We start from the raw sequence: 16,852 nt of genomic DNA, 5'->3' as shown, positions 1-16,852 counted from the left end.
CGCCATCCATACTGTGCACTATATCTGGCTAATGGAGGTACATTTGTTAGACATTACGTGTATTCGGTTCATCAGCTGACAGGACAATACGGGAGTGTTCACGACACCCACACGCGTAAACGCCCACACCCACCCTGGACCTGCTAGTTAAGCTAAGCATGCGGGAGCGAGTTGTACCATGACGCGCGGATGAATCAACGAGGGACGCCGGAATGATTGGCATTAATCTGCAATTATCCCCATGCGGACCAAGTTAAAATGTCTCTTGTCATTTTTTCCGCCATCAGATTCACATGCTTGAAAGGCATGTCAACTAATTAGGCTTTACCAAGGGCAAAGTAACGCCCTCGCTCCGAAGCATTTCAACCGTTTTATTGGCCTGCAAATATGTCGGCATTATTTCAAAGAAACAATGTCCTTTTTCTCATCTTCGATCTCGCTTACCAACTCTTTGCTTCCTCTGCAGTCAATGGCCCCGTCATTCGCGGTTAGCGTCGCTCCACAATCGTATCGGGACTGTGAGGAGAATATGTACTGGACGCCCTGCCACATGGTGATATGGTCTCATTATGTCTGACGCCCTTACTGGGGGTATCGCCAACTACCCTCGCAAGTGCGCCTTGAAAGCTGCCTTTGCAAAGTTAAAGATGGAATCCTGGGACCTTTGCCTTAAACAGTGTCAAACTGAGGTCGACTAATGAGTTACCGCGGAAACAAGCACAAGATTCGCTTAAAGCTCGAGTACTGAAACATTATGTATTCTTTGCGGAGTTATTTTCTCTCTCTTCCCCTGAGTCCACGTTGGGCAGAGAGACGAGGAAGACTATTTATGCTAGTGCCTAAAAATCCTTGAAGCTGCTTTTTGCCATATTAAACGGTAGCAGAGATATGGATCGTGATTACACCAGGATAGTTACACTGTAAAAGCTTCATCCGGGGCCAATAGTACTCCACACCCTCGAGTTCCTAAACCACCTTGAGCTGGAAGGTTGCCAGGGACTAAAGATCTTGGCTGTCAGCTAAAGAAGTCCTGATGGGAGAACGATGGGACACCTCAACTGAGATATGTAGTCTGCTGTCACTTACTCGAGGGTATATATTCCACAGGGGCCACAGTAGTGACGATATCTTTTTGAGCCAGCAACTCAAGCACATCCACACTTCGTTCAACTCCTTTCCCACATCCCGCCTGCTTCTTCATTCTCCATCATGGCATTCCCGTCTACCCACTCCATGTTTTCATCCCATCACGGCGAGCCCACACCGGGCGAACAGTCCCATTGTCTCCCTTCGAGCACCAGAAACCCTTGTATCATGCTTATAGGAGAGTTCTGTGGAACCTTCATGTTCCTCCTCTTATCCTTCTTCGGCACGCAGACCGCTATCGCCACCAACAATCCCCTAGACCCAAGCGCACCACTGCAGCCATTTAGTTTGATGTACATTGCAGCTTCGTTCGGCGCTGCGCTGGCCATCAATGTCTGGATCTTTTATCGTGTCACTGGTGGAATGTTCAACCCAGCGGTAATACTATAGAATTGTCCATTGGCTTGATGCGGCTGCTGACCTCGCGTCTCTTAGGTCACCGTTGGTCTCATGCTCGTGGGTGCCGTTAAGCCCCTCAACGGCATCATGATAATTCCCACACAGCTCGTTGCCGCCATTGCCGCCGCTGGTGTTACGGATGGCCTACTTCCGGGCCCGCTTGGCGTTGCCAACGCACTAGAAAACGGTACCAGTATCACTCAGGGCCTCTTTATCGAGATGTTCCTCACAGGCCAGCTCGTCTTGACGGTGTACTTTCTCGCTGTCGAGAAGCATCGAAGTACGTTTCTAGCCCCCATCGGCATCGGTATTTCAGTCTTCATCGCCCATATTGCAGCAACCAACTGGACCGGCACTTCCATCAACCCTGCTCGATCATTCGGTCCTGCGGTCATCACCGGTTTTGTCGGCTATCACTGGATTTACTGGCTTGGCCCTTTTATGGGATCCCTCCTGGCCTTTGCGGTGTATAAACTCTTCAAGTGGCTGGATTATCAGACAGCCAACCCGGGACAGGATGATGATGACCTTGAAAATGGAAATCCCCATCGCTGTGGATTCCGCCATGACCACTTGACGGCGGCTACGCCTCAATCCCGGCTCGAGAACACCAGAAAAGAAAACGCCCACAGAAGGAATGACAGTCTCATGGACGGTCAGATGAGCTCTAGCCCTTGAGCCTCTGATTGACTGAGAGTACTCTAATCATATACACGTCGATTCGTGCACAGTCGGCGGAATTGCCGCGCCGCATGGTGCTTTGAGATCTAGTACGATCTGGCACAACATGGGCTAGATCATCTTGTCGGACCGGAGCCTGTTCTAGCGTCGTCAGTGTCAGTGTCACGGCACAAACTAGGTAAATTGGACATATGAACATACAGTTGGAATGCAAACATAGGGTCGTTGAAGTATACGCCCATATTTAGCTACCGGTATCGCGATTGTCTTGCCGGTCGTTGTACTCATCGTCATTATATATTGTACGTCGGTCGAACAAGACGCAGTCGGTTAGAACTATGAATGAAACTTTTGTTTTACTCTTAATAGTTATGCTTTTTTTGCAGATATACCTGCCGATATGATCCTCGGCTTTGCATATGCTTCTACTAAGCAAGAAAATGATGGCGGCCGTCCAGAAAGGTTGGCCATACTTTGGCCACCGACTGGTGCATATGAGGAATATAAGCAGGTTAGCCAGTATTAGTGTCTGTGAAGGTATTAATTCAGCGTAACGGCTCATGGATGCTTTATGACTGACCTTTCCAGCTATGAAGCGCTCCTTGCTGAGCTTGCGATTCAAAATTTCTGAAACTCTTCCACGTCATACCCTCAAATCCTGATCGATATGCTGCCTTGCACTTTGCTGCAGAAATGGTCTGTCCAGCAGTCTCAACTCACTCAAAGTCATGCTCAAGCGAATAGTACGGCTTACGGTTCAAAACATACCTCAAGAGCAAGCGGAGTGGTGGCCACGTCAAATAAAGCCACCTTGATTGATGCCGCTTCCTTAAATTTGGCTCGTGCCACCTCATGGTCCGGAAAAGGTTGCCGATGCTGGCCTCACGATCCGTCTGTCACGCTTGACACTCGTGATCAACAATAGCTGCTGCGTAGGCTGGTATTGGGTTTAGCAGACGATTGTTCGTCTCGAAGGGGTTGAAAAATCAAGGTCTTTCTGCTGCTGGTTCTAACCCTGAGATGAGAGTAATGGGACAGCCGGACGTCGGCAACCATCTCTTCTGCCGTTTCAACCCAACTAGGCTTATGAGCCTATGTTTCATTAAACCAGTCCTAACGAGCAGCTGGATAGAGTGTCATAGTCGTATTGTAGATGGGTGTCTCGTCCAGCCGCTGATAATATTCGTCTAGCTTATCCCAAGCAAGTTTGATTCTAATTCGACAGTGCTCTGTATCAGGTAATCAACAGCAGGTTACTTATATTCGCCCAACGTGTTAAACAGCAACTCATAGCCAAGCACCATATCCCAGATATTGCCAATAATAGCGAAACCAGCCTCGCTTACGCTTGCGGGTGTGTCTGTCGCCCTCAAGCGTCCTTACCACGGCCTCAAAAACAGTCAGAATAGCATCTAAATGGTAAAGAACCTCCAAGTCTAACCAGCGATGCTTGCATTACTGAGGGGGAAAAGGTCTTATGCACAGCATATCCTCCTGTTCGATGTTAGGTAAGCTATAGAAACTACAGTTATTCCCCTTTCAGAAGTCAATAAATGAAAATTGGGCTGTTAAGAGACGGTGCTAATAGATATGTGCCGGTACTTGGCTTCACGGGATCCGTGCGCCTATTGGCTCCCACCGGCGAGGTGGATGAAATTGTTGAACAGTAGGATGGCCGTACGGGTATCATGTGACCTAATAGTCAGCTGTCGGCAACCCTAGACCCATTCAGGAAAGCATAATAAGCAGACCCCTCTCCGAGGAAGGCGGGGGATGGAGTTCGGACAATACACATGCAATTAAGGACATCAAGGCGCACGCGATCCGTTCAACACAAGTCAGCAATCAATAACATCACAACATTCTGCTCCACATCTTAATACACTCACCCCGTCGTATTCGTGCGTATCTAACACTTGGATGGCCCACTTGCTTATCATATACGTTACCGGATTCTAATTGGCTGATAATACTCAGGGTCGACGACAATATTAACGTTTTTTAAGAATAATATCTAGACAATAAGCAAGAAAAATTAAAAAGAAATAAATATACAAGGTCTTACACTATTATATTTTTGATTTCCTTAATAATAGTAAGTTTTATATCATATCTATTGTCTAGTTTGAGGGGGCTAATGAACGATGTTGAGTGAGAATTGACAGCCGAAACGAATCTGGTTTGCTCTGATATCTGGTCACATGACAGGCCAATTTGCAGGGCTCCTTAAGATGTTGCCAGTTCATGGCCAGAGACTGTTGCTGACTTTTCTCACGCACCTTGCCTTGGATATGTGTAAGAGACCAGAGAAGGTCTCTAGTATCGCTGGTAATGTCGCTGGTTGCCATGTAGGTGTTGAGTCGGTGGCAGGGCGTCAATAGGAACAGGATCTATGCACGATTTGGTAGTAGCCACATGCACTCCAGGACGGGTACCTCTGGATATAAGCTTTCTGTGAAGGCATCCATTATATATATTAGTGGTTGTGGCATATCAAGTGAGTCGGATACGGCCGCGTTAAATTCCAGGCCTCTGCATTTTGTTGTCGAGGAAATCGAACTCCTGCCCAGTGGCGTTGTCGTGGCGGTCTAGAACTGCGGGGAAAGGCAACAGTAACATTTACACCATTTCGAGAACCTGTCGTCAGAATAAGCTATAATGACAGAGCAATGATGTAACAAAGTCCGCGCGAAATCGAGATGGCGGTTTTGTTTCTGTGTTATTTCCCTTACTCTGGTCCATTTCAGACACTGTGCACATCACGAAAATAACCTCTGTATCCACCCACTTTAATGATTCCCGAAATGTCTTCACGTGTTTAACTTGTCCATAGAGGTTGTACTAACGCCCATCGGTATGTCGACATTATCTTATGGGCTTTAAATGTTACCTTCCTCTTCACGATGAATTCCTCCTTATTGTGTATGCAAAAAAAGCGTTTGAATGATACAGTACTTGAATGATTCGGGTGGACCTTCCTTGCCAGCATTAACTCGACAGAGCACCAATACAATGGGTAGATGCAATAAGGGTGTGACACATCGCATCGGAAGGAGCAGCCTCGAATCGCAACGTCCGTAAGACAACAGATCTTACTGGAGAATGTACGAAAGTATATCGTTCTTATGGCTTGTCACCACAACGATGGCCATTATTATTTTGCTATATATACAACAGGCGATAAAGATCCCTGGCCATATGGTATCGGTTTCACATGTTGTTTGTAGCCATGGCAGTCACTTTCTGTGTTATTGGCGATCTCGTGCATGAACTGTTCTTAGCTTGAGTGGGATTGTCGATAACAACGCAAGTACAAGGTAAGAGTCTAGAACGCTCTATGGAGAGGACCCAATCAAATTATTCCGATAGTTTCGGGCTTGCTGACATGTATGTGGTACCCACTCTTCCAGTTCGACCCTTGTCACTTCATCGTGGGATATAAGCAGTAAATAAGGATGTGTCATTTGTCAAAACACGAGACCGCATTAGGCTTAAAGTTTATCATCGGTAAGATACTTTGCGAACTCTCCACTAACACTTGTGTAGTTATGAGAGGTAAATAGTAGAGCGTTTAAAATTCCAAATTGGTCAATAGAACTTAGACAAATCCCCCCACTCCCTGGGAATAGAAGCCCCAAGATGTGTAGCCCACCTCACCAATATATGCATCTGGACTCGTGTCGGATGACACGGATTCTTCCACTACTTTGTGCGCCGCGTCTTTGATGTATCTTTGTATCATCTCGCAACCACAGCTGCTGTGTTCAAGTATTTCGGACTTGAGCATGAACGCCTCGTCCTTCAAAACCCTGCAGTAAGCAGAAAGTTCTCGATGCCGCGTTTCTGCCTCCTCCAATTCCGTTTCTAGTGCCTCCTGTTCATCACGCTTTCGCTCACGGCATCTTGCCGCTGCTACCCTATTCCGTTCCAACACTCTCTTATATCTGCCAACTTTCATTTTGTCGACCGAACACTCGACTTTTCGCCAGGATGGTGCTGGGTGGGAGCTGTCACATTTGGGTGGAAGAAGAGGGTGTGCAGAAACGTTCCATGGCCCCTCCTGTGGGAATAAAGGTGGATTGAGTAAAGCATTGCCAACCAGCTGATGGGCTCTCGTAATGCTATTGCTACCAGGCGGATCAGTGAATTCCGTCATCCAAACGCCTGGTAAAGGTTCTTCGAATTCCATGGTAGCTTTCAGTCTCGTTATTTGTGGTTTCAATTATCCGGGTATTGGAGGCAGCTCTCTGGTTTCTGCTGAACGGACCTCTGATTATCGAACTGATACGTTGATATTCAGATGAGACGATTGGTTGACGTCAAGCTTGACAACAGTGAAGCATTGATGGTAATGATGGTGTGTCTGACTGTCGATCGTCCTTTAATAACTGAGTAGTGGGTGTTGAAGGAAGTCCGTTCGTACATCACGAGAGTTACTTTCGACTTTAATACTTGAAGAAACTGTGTTCTTACCACGTTGTCGTACATGACTGCGATTGACAAGTGATATGATCGATATCAATGTACCATCGTCAACGGACCGTTTCAAGTAAAGCTTGGCTAAAACCTAAAATCATAAAAGCCATATTACCGTCCCCTGCTATCCCGCCTGTATTCCCGCTTCTCGCTTGGGCTGCAGATCATAAGCCCAGTAACAAAAGCTAAATATCAATTGAGTCTAGCCTTGTCGCATTGCTTTCTACTTTTCTCTTTTTGCCCTCTCATCTGACTCCATTTTCAATCAAGTCCAGAGCCGCTAAATCCAACTGGGACTAATAAGCCAGTCGTCCAACTTAGTGCTTATGAAACAAATAGGACCTAACAAATAAAGTTTCTAGATCGCGTATCGCCCCATTGTATTATCGGAACTTTCACATGCTATTTGCGCCATGCTGACCCAGCTAGTCAGTGCTAACCATTTAGTGTATGAGGAGGCATCTCCGAAGCCTAGAACTCCATGGACCTTGGACCCAACACTAAAAGGTGTTAGGTATCAGGGGCCCTCGATACGGTAATCTGACAGGACATCAGATCATTCATTACATAATACGGGCGGGACATGCTTTTAACGCAAAACGATCATTTTGAATTATTGCATGGCGTGACTGCACAACGAAATGCGCCGTAACGTTCACTCATTGTTGAAAACACACGGGATCGGACTCTCAACTCGCTCGTCTATGGAAGTATACTTCAAAGTTCATGCCCGAGTTGTTGTCCCAGAATTCCTCCTTATTAACAGAATAACGCACACGAAATAGCAATGGACCAGAATCAAGATCATCATCTCTAGGGAACGCAATACTCATAACAAATTTCTCATACTTCAGTCCATCCCTGCCACTTGAAGCACGATAGTACTGGGCAGGCGTTTCGGAAACAGTTTTCCAACAGTCTCTGGTAAAGTAACAAGTAATAAATTTCTCGGATGCCAAGTCAACCACTACGACAAAAATGACCAAAACATTCCGTCGACCGGAAAAGAAAACTCTTTGAACCCTTACGGGCATCTCCCTGCGCGTTGAGTCTTGCTCGGGAAAATTAGGGGTCGACATATCCCACTCAGGTTCTCGGGGAACTAGCGTGCCAGCTACATTGTCGTAGAAACGTGGATTATCCGCGACATAACAAGGAGAGATAGCAACAATACTTGGCTGGTCTGTCTTGAGAAAGAAACAAATATGCTCCAAATCCTGGTCAAAATGGACGGTCTTGGGTAGTCTGTTAATTGTCTTCTCGGAATCGTCACAAGTCCGTTGTAAGTTCAGGCAAGGCTTTTGCCGAAATGCTGCTTGTTTCATTTGTGTATGTTCGTTGCTGGAACTGAGCGGTGGAAGGCAGTTGCGCTTTGCAGGAGGCCAGCGCTTTCGCATCGAACCTTCACACCCAAGATCTAACCGCGGTATCAATGAACGGAGACGCAGGATGTGCTCCGAGGACTCTTTTAGTCCTACCGTGGTCATAGCACCTCTACTCAAATTTGTGGGGAAACTTTGCTCATTCGGATCGTCTAGCTGAGAGTATGGTGGTATAAGAGATCCAACGCGTTTGGAATCAACTCCAGCATATCGCTGAGTTAGATGCCCGGAACGCAGCGTAGTCGCTAGTCCACGTGAGGTGACAACACTAGCCTCCATGATTTCTGACGAGAAGCAAACGGATGTTATAGAAATGGACTTTTTGACAAGTACAAAGACTTGGAACCGAATTATGCGCCTTGCATAGGTTGTGTTTTGGCAGTATGAGATAGAAGAGGAGCGTAAATAGAATAAATGACATCACCTAATATGCTCAAGAGAAGTTGTGAAGAGGAGCGATTTAGCATGTTTGTTAATCCCTATATAAACAGGGGAAGGGAACTTTATTGCTGTTCTTATGTTCGGTTGTGTTGATAGATGGCTCTCCATCATGTTGCGCCTACGTTGGTGAGCAAGGAGTGATGTCGGCCGTTATCGCTGTTGACTAATAGTAGCAGCTTCTCCTGGGACGAGACCTACGATGCATCCACGAGCTGATCGTCTCCGCTTTGCCGTGGTAGGTTGGTATACTTGATCCAGTCTGCAAGCGACTCCTCTTCGTTGAAGTTGTGTCTCGCAAGTGGTTGATCAACTGTCTCTATGATCCAGTCTTGGAGCACCGAGACTTTTTTCTTGAGGGCTTCGTGCCTCTTGGAGAGATGCTCGTAGTTGGTCCATAGTGCATTGTATACACGAAGGCCTTTCTCTGAGAGGTCGGCGACGTCTTGAGCCAAGATAGCGGCATCATCGTCTTCCCTCGCTCGATAGTCCTCGTCCATCTCCGTTGGGTTTGCGACGATCGTGTCTTGGGTTGCTGACGAAGGGGTATTCGTGTTTGATACAGCTGATCTCGTGATAGCTGAGCTTCTTTTTCGGAAATCCTTTATATTCGGCGGAGTTGGTGCAGTGGAGATCAGCAGGGGTTTATGCAGCTTTGTGGGGTCAAGGTATTCCCAAAGATCTTGGTTCTTAGCTTTTGTCTTCAGGGCCTTGAACCAGATTGTCCAGTCTTCATTGGTGACTAGTTTGATCGTCGGGGCATTAGACATGTTCGGCGGTAGTCCTGCGATCGGTCCCCCGATTGGTGCTTCAAGGGTAGATAATGGATGATAGCGTATGAGACTCTTAATTGTTGAACGGATCGCGTGCGCCTTGATGTCCTTAATTGCATGTGTATTGTGGAACTGTCTCCCCCGCCTTCCTTGGAGAGGGGTCTACTTATTATGCGTTCCTGAATGGGTCTAGGGTCGCCGACAGCTGACTATTAGGTCACATGATACCCCGTGCGGCCATCCTACTGTTCAACATACATTAGTCCTGTGCAACTATGCTGTATACGTAATTAAAAAAGCAATGTAATAATATTAGATGGAACGGATTTCCTAATATAATAGATATTATTCTATGCTAATAACTTTAATTCTGGTTAAATATTGTGTAAGTAAAACTGGGCATTTTGTATATAGAAACTTTTTTTTTGCTTGCCGGTAGGTGGGTACTGCATGGTACATGATCCTATTCTTGATCGTGGCTACAACTTCGAGACCATGGTCGTTCCAACCCGGCCCTTTGAGATAACGGCCCTGCCCTCAGAGCCGCTGTTGCTTTTCCAGCAATTCATGCCTATTTCCTTAGTGGAAAGCTGGGTCTGCTACACCAACAGCTGGGTCAGTCACCTACTTGAGCAGCATGAAGATGGCACCCACAGACTACATCCGCAATCGCGGCTGCTAGCTTGGAAGCCGACCTGTACTGCAGAAATCTACGAATGGCTTGCGACCTTGATGTATATGAGAATTCATAAGGAGCCAAACATCGAGGATTATTGGAAGGTTTCAAAACCTAAGGACATTCGCCCAGTTCATCCAGTAGTCAACTGGATATCGTATAATCGCTTGCAATTACTATCTCGACATCTTCATATCTATGATCCTCTGACTCTCAATATAGATGATATGGGCTTCTATGGCCGTACATTCAGTCGGGTTCATACATGGTTTAACCATATACAACATATATCTACCGTCTTCTATATACCGGGCACATCTATTGCTGTAGATGAGTGTATGGTCCGTTTTCTAGGAAGATCTCTTGAGACAACAACTATCCCTTCCAAGCCAATCCCCACAGGCTTCAAAGCCTGGACTGTGGCTCAGCGAGGCTATTTTCTTCGGTGGATTTGGCATAGGCCGGGCCGGAAGTTCGGGCCTGTTGGGGTTAGGCCGACCTACCGGCGCCTGCCCTCACAGCTGCGGATGATCCGACAGCGCCGGCAGCTTCGAGAGAGAAACACGATCCATCTGAACCCGACTCAAGCTGTGGTTGTTGCCTTGGTTAATTTACTGCCGAAATCCACGTACCATATATTTCTCGATAATTTGTTCTCTTCCTGCGCTCTATTCCGGAGACTTCGGCACCGTGGCCATGGAGCCACGGGCACAGCCCGCAAGAATTGTGGCATCTACAAGCCCCTTGTCAAGCTAAAGGCTATAGATAATACAGCTGCTGTCAGCCTCGAGTTTAATGTTGTTAAAGCTATTCCAACAGCCGATAACAAGGTCAACCAGATCGCTTGGAAAGACAATGCGCTTGTGTTATTTCTGACGACTGTGTTTAAGGGCAATGAAAGGCTTGACTGCATCAAGAAGAGACTGACAACAGACTAAATGCAAGCACGACTAATACAGCGGTTTTTTGGTGACGACCCTGTTAAACAGGTTTCTATCCCATCTATTGCTGCTATCTATAACAACGAGATGAATGCCGTGGATCGAGGTGACCAAATGAGAGCTTATTGGGGCCTTGACCGTCGTGTGCGCCGAGGCGGCTGGAAAGCCCTGGCTTGGGACTTTCTCCTGGAAATTGCCCTTGTAAATAGCTTCATTTTGCAGCAGCGAGGGCAGCCGCAATGGAAGGCAGAGATTTCGCAAGGCAATTGGCGGCAACGGCTTGTGGATGATCTTATGGAAGCGTAGGCACCGAAGACGCAATCGAGAAAGAGATTTCGGACTGGAAACGAATTTACGCCTACATTACAGCACACTCGCGTTCGCAAAGGAAAATCTGAATGCCTTGCCTGTCAAGGCCTCCGGCTAGGTCAGCGTCAGTCTCGAAGATCAAGGGCAGCATTATCTGCGATTAGTGGTAACAGTCGAAGGGCGCCGCAGTCACGATATAGGTGTCAAGAATGTAATCTAGCTTTATGTAGACTTGGCAATTGCTGGGACCTTTGGCACAACCAAAGTTAGGTGGGGATAAATGTACCTTTGATTTAACGCATTTTTATTGGCTAGCCCCGCTGCTAGGTACGGAAGTGGAGGCTTACGACAGTCAAAGGGATAGTATAGCCTTAGAAATCGGCTGCCCTAATTGGCTATATAACGTTTATAGGGGGTTTGTTCTCAGTGAGAGTACACGCTGCTTCTGTATTAGCTGCTTTGAGAATCTTGATTGGTATACTAATCCATTTGGACCTCAGCGCAGGGTTGTGCCAGTCAAAGGGATAGCTGACACAAAGAACCATTTTCTGTCATGTCTACTGGTTATGAATTATTTGGGTCAGGTCATCTTCCGCTTCTCGCTCTGAGTGAGAGCATGCTCAGCGATCTTTCATCGACCAACCAAAGTCGCCGTCAGGCGTCAAACACCATGTAAGTTCAACGTTGCACCCTGCTGAAAGCTTGAGAAGCCCAACAAACGGCACCAAGGAGAGCTTGTGAGTGTGGGTCCAGGTTGAAAGACTCCGAGCCATTTAGAACGTGCTCATCGGCGAACAACGAAACCGGGCTGCCGTTGGTAGAAAGCCAAGAGGTAGATTTAGTAATCTCAGAGCGAGAGTGGCGTTGAGTTGGTGTTGTTTATATTGCGCAGTAGTGCTGGGTGAAAATATAATTTTTATGAAACTTGGTTGTTCATTATCGAGAAGAGAGTTCTTCTCAGGTTTATATCTCTAGATGATCTCGTCTAGGACTTTGAACTCTAAATCTAGGACTTTCAGACTAACAGTCTAAATCCTGGAAGGAAGGGGGATTCCCGGATTTTCCAACAGTTGGCGTCATCATAAAAGAGTCTCTTGCATCAGGAAAATACTCATACACACCATAAGAGTTTAAGTAGAAGGGAGAAAAAAAAACACTATTGTTTCATGCGGTTTCAAGCCAGCCAAAATTCTTTCAACAGTAGTCCCGAATTCTTACAGAAGCCTTGCCATTTTTTAGCCGCTAGTGTAATTGCCAATGTGCCGCCCCGTATTGCGTTGCCATCCTCCCAATGTAATATCAGTAGATCAAAAACTACATCAAGCTCTCGTTGCAAAGAATAGTTTTTCATGCAATGACATTGCAGAAGCAAAACCTCCTGATTCCTCGTTTCCTCGCTGTTCACCTCAAATCTGTTACATGGCCCATCCACGTGCCATCTAGATTCGAAGATCGGTTCAGTAGAGTTGCCCAAGATGTGCCAGTCGAACTCTGGTGTGATCTTCGTGTAGCTTCGTTGACAATTCAAGCACTGACCCCTGCTCGCGGACGTTCGACACGGCAATTCCAGAACTATTCCTCTGACCATCAACTTGGTGTCTTCTTCCATCTCGTGGTGGAATGTACGGTCATCGATCGAATATGAAGTCTTGGGGTTGCCACAGCCTCTAAGAGCTAAGCTAATGGGTGAAAGTTTACGGTAAATATGGTACCTCTTACGAGGTTGCCACATTCTGTGGGCATTCTACAGATTATCGAATAGCACCTGCCCCTTCTCGGTCTCAATCCTGAGCGGCGGTTTCAAATCGACCCTGTCTCTTGTTCCGTTCTCTCCACCCGCAACCCAATACGGGAAGTGCACTGTAGATGTCCAATGCCACCCTATCCAGCTCCAACTAGGAAACGGCGTGGAACATTTTCGCCGAGCCTGAGAGTCCTAGATTTAGAGTTCAAAGTCCTAAATGAAATCATCTAGAGATATAAACCTAAGAACTCTCATCTCAATAATTAACAACCAAGTTTAAATAAAGAACTTAGATATATATATTTTCACTCAGCACTACTGCGCAACATAAACAGCAATCAGACTGTAGAAAAAAATGTGCGTCCCTAAGGCTCTTGTACCTGTATGAATTTTTCATACGCCCCTGTCAATTGCCCTTTTGAAACAAGACTGATCTTACATAGCAACTATTGGTGGTAAATAGCAGCCCGAAATATCACAACAAAGCCCTGCATTCCTAATATCGGTCGTGACTCAAATCCTCGGTTGCGGCTCAGCCATACATTTTCTTTGCCCTCGAGTTCCTTGCCACAGAACCGAGCAGCCCTTAAGTATACTCTCGACAACATCTCCTCGATTAAACCAAGCCACACTATATGACGCCGGGGCAGGCAGTGAGTGGTCGATTTCCAATTCCTCTAACAGACCGAGTGGGTCTTGCCCGTCTTGCCCTGGAGAGAATGAGTCTCGTTCTATTCGGTATTAGCGGTAGCTCACACTAGCACTGGCTGACAGAGCAGAAACGAGACAGGTAGACTAACTGCGTAGACGGGGTGGATATTCTCATCCTTGCCCATCGATGTGAGGTGCTTGTTGATATACTCCTCCAACCTCTTGGAGCTCTCCCGGTCCATGTCTTTGAGGAGACGGCAACAGATCACAAGGTCGTTGATAAGTGACTCGCAGCGCGATCGGGTGAAGTCCTCCCTCACGACGATGCGTAGCATCTTGACGTTGGACTTAGGCGCCATAGTGTACGCGGGGACCACCCAGCTTCGACATCGAAGGTGGTGCGCAAGCGTGAACTCGTCGTAGTGGCTATCCTCACCACCCTCTTCCAGGGTACGGAATCGGAAGGCTACAAGGGGCAAGCCTCTTCCATTTCGCTCCGACATAATGACGAAGCCTTGCTTCTCGATTGCCTCGGTTAGGTAGTTGGCGTTGCGAGTTAGGTTACTCATGATGCTGCGATAACCATGTTTACCGAGGCGAATCAGTTGATAATATTGGCCAATAACCTGGGAAGCGCTTTTTGAGAAATTAAGAGTGAAAGATGATTGATTAGCTCCGAGGTAGTTGATATTAAAAACGAGCTCCTGAGGAAGGTACTCTGGGGCTCGCCAGACAACCCAGCCGACACCAGGGTAAACGAGACCGTACTAATCTTGAAATCAATACCTATGGCAAGTCACGGAGGCCAGGAAAGGGGTGCAGCACCTTGTGGCCAGAGACGTTGATAGAAACGACCTTTTCGCATCGAAAGTCCCACTCGAGGTCATGGACAACAAAAGGGGCGACAAAGCCACCGCTGGCAGCATCCACGTGGATAGGTATATCAATATTCCGCTCAACAAGAAGGTCATTAAGACCTTTGACGTCTTCGTACTCGCCAGTATAGGTCGTACCGAGGATCATACAAATGCCTATAGTATTCTCGTCGCATAGCTTGACAGCCTCGGCAGGATCAAGGACATAGCGATTAGGTGTGCAATAAACATACTTCTCCTCGATCTCAAAATAGCGCGTAGCTTTCTCCCAGCAGACCTGGACTGCTGAGGACATGACGAGATTAGGATTATCAGCGGTCTTACCCTCGGCGAGTCGGCGTGTTTTCCACCTCTTCTTCATAGCGAGAACGGCGAGCATGATGGCCTCTGATGAGCCGATAGTAGAAGTTCCGACAGAGAGACCAGCAGGAGCGTGGAATAGGTTGCCGATCATACTAACGCAGCGGTTTTGGATGTCGGCGGTCTGAGGATATTCCTCGTAGTCAATAAAGTTCTTAGAAAATGCCTCTGCCATCAGCTTCTCGGCTTCATCTTCCTGCATATTTGGGCGGAGTCATCCGCATGTTAGTTAATGAGTCTGCTGGCGAGAAATTGGGCAGATGGTCACTGTAGGCTGGGTAGATATGCAATCAGGCTTTTGCGACTTCCCAGAACTAAGGCTTTAATTGCACGGGGTAATGAGGTGGCCCGGCCGCTAAGGGGAATACAGTAGATACTGGGGATGAGTAGTTGGGTCAATTTACCATGTAGGTGGTGACAAAGGAGGCCAAGCTTTAAAAATTAGTATCGCTATGATCGCAATCCTGGCTGTGGAAACATACTTGAGGGTTGGGTTATTATCGAGGCTGAGGTCGTCCTTGATCAAACGATAGGCAATGTCCCGTGGCATCTCACTCTCAGGCATCTGATGGCGCGGCAGCTCCATGCGAGCAAATCGCGAGCCATAGCTGGTGGTTGTGAAGGCATCCTTGTCGTTAGAGAGCTGCACCCGCGATGCCACAGAACCGCTGGAGCGGGCGGTGTGGACGACGGAAAGGTGACCCATGCTTTTGATGTATGAGGGCGCTACTCTGCTGTTTCTGACGATAAGGTTGAAGTGGCCGTGGTGAAGTTCCTGACGATACGTCGGCGCTGGTCTTGATGATGGGGATGAGCCTCGGAGCCCCGGCAGCTCCGTGGGCTTTATTTAACGTGAAAAGCATAATTCACTATCAAGCCTGGAATCGGGGTGGCTATGCGACGGTGATACGGGTTCCGTCACGATTACGTTGTAGGTCTCACCAATCTGTAGTTTGGACTCATGGGAAGACACTTCTGGGGGCTGCCAAAGGTTGCAGTTCAGCCAGGCACGGGTGACGTACTAGTCGAAAACAGAATCACAAAAGTCAAAATAAACTCAATGGGGTATGATTATCCAATCGAGAACGTCCTGTAATATAGGCGGATATTCACGTCATCAGAACGACATTGAACAAAAGGAGTGCGCATGGCATGCACGTCATGACGGTGCAGCCACAGGTACAGAGTGATGAAGCAAGATGGCAGGAGTGAAAGATGATGTGTTGTTCAAAGGTCTAGGTTACACGTGTCTAAGAGAAGCACAGTTCCTACAAGTATCCACATCCCAGCCACCAGCAGATCAGACCATCTTAGTCAGTAGTCTCAACAAAGAAAGACTAAAACGGGCTGATCACGTCCAGCTTTAAGTTCGCAGGGTGCATCTACATTTGCCTCCTGCAGTCAATGAGCCCGGGTTGCTCGGCTCGACTAAGAGCATTGCTCTCGGTGCAATGACCTCCAGAAAAGGCATCATCCGTTTCGAAAATTGAGCCGATCAGCTTCTCCCTTTCTGCAGCGGCAGGGAATCAGAACCGGGGGCATGGAAACTGGGGACTGGAGAAAGTGCACGGGCCAAGTCTTCTTGTATTTAGACCCAGCGCCGGTTCCGAGAAGTACCGCGCACGAAACAGAAAAAGCGGTATTCAGTGCCATAAGTGGTTCTTGGCACAGTAGGGAATCGAGGTAGCCTTGAAAGAGCTTAGTGTACTTAGGACGTCACAAAGAGAGTAGTCCAATAGTCACCCATCAGAATCAGACTACTCGTCTGACATACGCGGGGTCACTAATACTCTAAAAGCCACCTTAATATTATGAAAGTGGGTGAAATCCATCTATCTGCAGGGTGCACGGTAAGCAACAACCGGTTGCGTGGCATTTTCCAATAAGATAAGCAAAACAGTCATCGCTCAATTACTGACATGATAATATATCAAGGCTCTGGATTGAACACGCCTTGACGTGAGCTCGTTAATAAATATGGCGGATGTGATACTCAGGGTA

At 47.3% G+C, this 16,852-nt stretch overlaps 5 protein-coding genes across 5 annotated transcripts; 1 reads left to right on the top strand and 4 right to left on the bottom strand.

Annotated features, from left to right (window-relative positions):
- Nucleotides 1-1,314: 1,314 nt before the first annotated feature.
- On the top strand, nt 1,315-2,223 carry B0J16DRAFT_359186 (aquaporin-like protein; the record flags this gene model as incomplete). The annotated part of the gene is made up of 2 exons (XM_046129636.1): nt 1,315-1,524; nt 1,582-2,223. 2 exons carry the CDS (start codon nt 1,315-1,317, stop codon nt 2,221-2,223), a joined length of 852 nt encoding a protein of 283 aa, XP_045977283.1.
- Nucleotides 2,224-5,752: 3,529 nt separating this feature from the next.
- On the bottom strand, nt 5,753-6,415 carry B0J16DRAFT_393472 (uncharacterized protein; the record flags this gene model as incomplete). The annotated part of the gene is made up of 1 exon (XM_046132060.1): nt 5,753-6,415. The coding sequence occupies one exon, from the start codon at nt 6,413-6,415 to the stop codon at nt 5,825-5,827; it is 591 nt and encodes a 196-aa protein (XP_045977282.1). The 3' UTR covers nt 5,753-5,824.
- Nucleotides 6,416-7,378: 963 nt separating this feature from the next.
- On the bottom strand, nt 7,379-8,129 carry B0J16DRAFT_351723 (putative phosphatase regulatory subunit-domain-containing protein). The gene has a single exon (XM_046129220.1). It carries the CDS (start codon nt 8,097-8,099, stop codon nt 7,392-7,394), a length of 708 nt encoding a protein of 235 aa, XP_045977281.1. The 5' UTR covers nt 8,100-8,129; the 3' UTR covers nt 7,379-7,391.
- Nucleotides 8,130-8,690: 561 nt separating this feature from the next.
- On the bottom strand, nt 8,691-9,404 carry B0J16DRAFT_419412 (uncharacterized protein). The gene has a single exon (XM_046133828.1). It carries the CDS (start codon nt 9,290-9,292, stop codon nt 8,720-8,722), a length of 573 nt encoding a protein of 190 aa, XP_045977280.1. The 5' UTR covers nt 9,293-9,404; the 3' UTR covers nt 8,691-8,719.
- A 3,849-nt stretch (nt 9,405-13,253) lies between these two features.
- Nucleotides 13,254-15,814, bottom strand: B0J16DRAFT_393454 (pyridoxal phosphate-dependent transferase; the record flags this gene model as incomplete). The annotated part of the gene is made up of 6 exons (XM_046132059.1): nt 13,254-13,696; nt 13,766-14,383; nt 14,442-15,047; nt 15,256-15,283; nt 15,334-15,626; nt 15,794-15,814. The coding sequence occupies 6 exons, from the start codon at nt 15,812-15,814 to the stop codon at nt 13,643-13,645; spliced, it is 1,620 nt and encodes a 539-aa protein (XP_045977279.1). The 3' UTR covers nt 13,254-13,642.
- Between the last annotated feature and the right edge of the window lie 1,038 nt (nt 15,815-16,852).

This window comes from Fusarium flagelliforme, assembly GCF_020744385.1.
Source record: "Fusarium flagelliforme strain FIESC 12 MPI-CAGE-AA-0113 chromosome Unknown B0J16scaffold_10, whole genome shotgun sequence".
Lineage (NCBI taxonomy): Eukaryota > Fungi > Ascomycota > Sordariomycetes > Hypocreales > Nectriaceae > Fusarium > Fusarium flagelliforme.
The sequence above is the reverse complement of the archived record's forward strand: the minus strand, read 5'-3'. Positions and strand labels throughout refer to the sequence as shown.

Bases quoted from the DNA above. Each gene is read 5' to 3' on its own strand.
- B0J16DRAFT_419412 (XM_046133828.1), bottom strand. From the start codon at position 9,292: ATGTCTAATGCCCCGACGATCAAACTAGTCACCAATGAAGACTGGACA.
- B0J16DRAFT_351723 (XM_046129220.1), bottom strand. From the start codon at position 8,099: ATGCGAAAGCGCTGGCCTCCTGCAAAGCGCAACTGCCTTCCACCGCTC.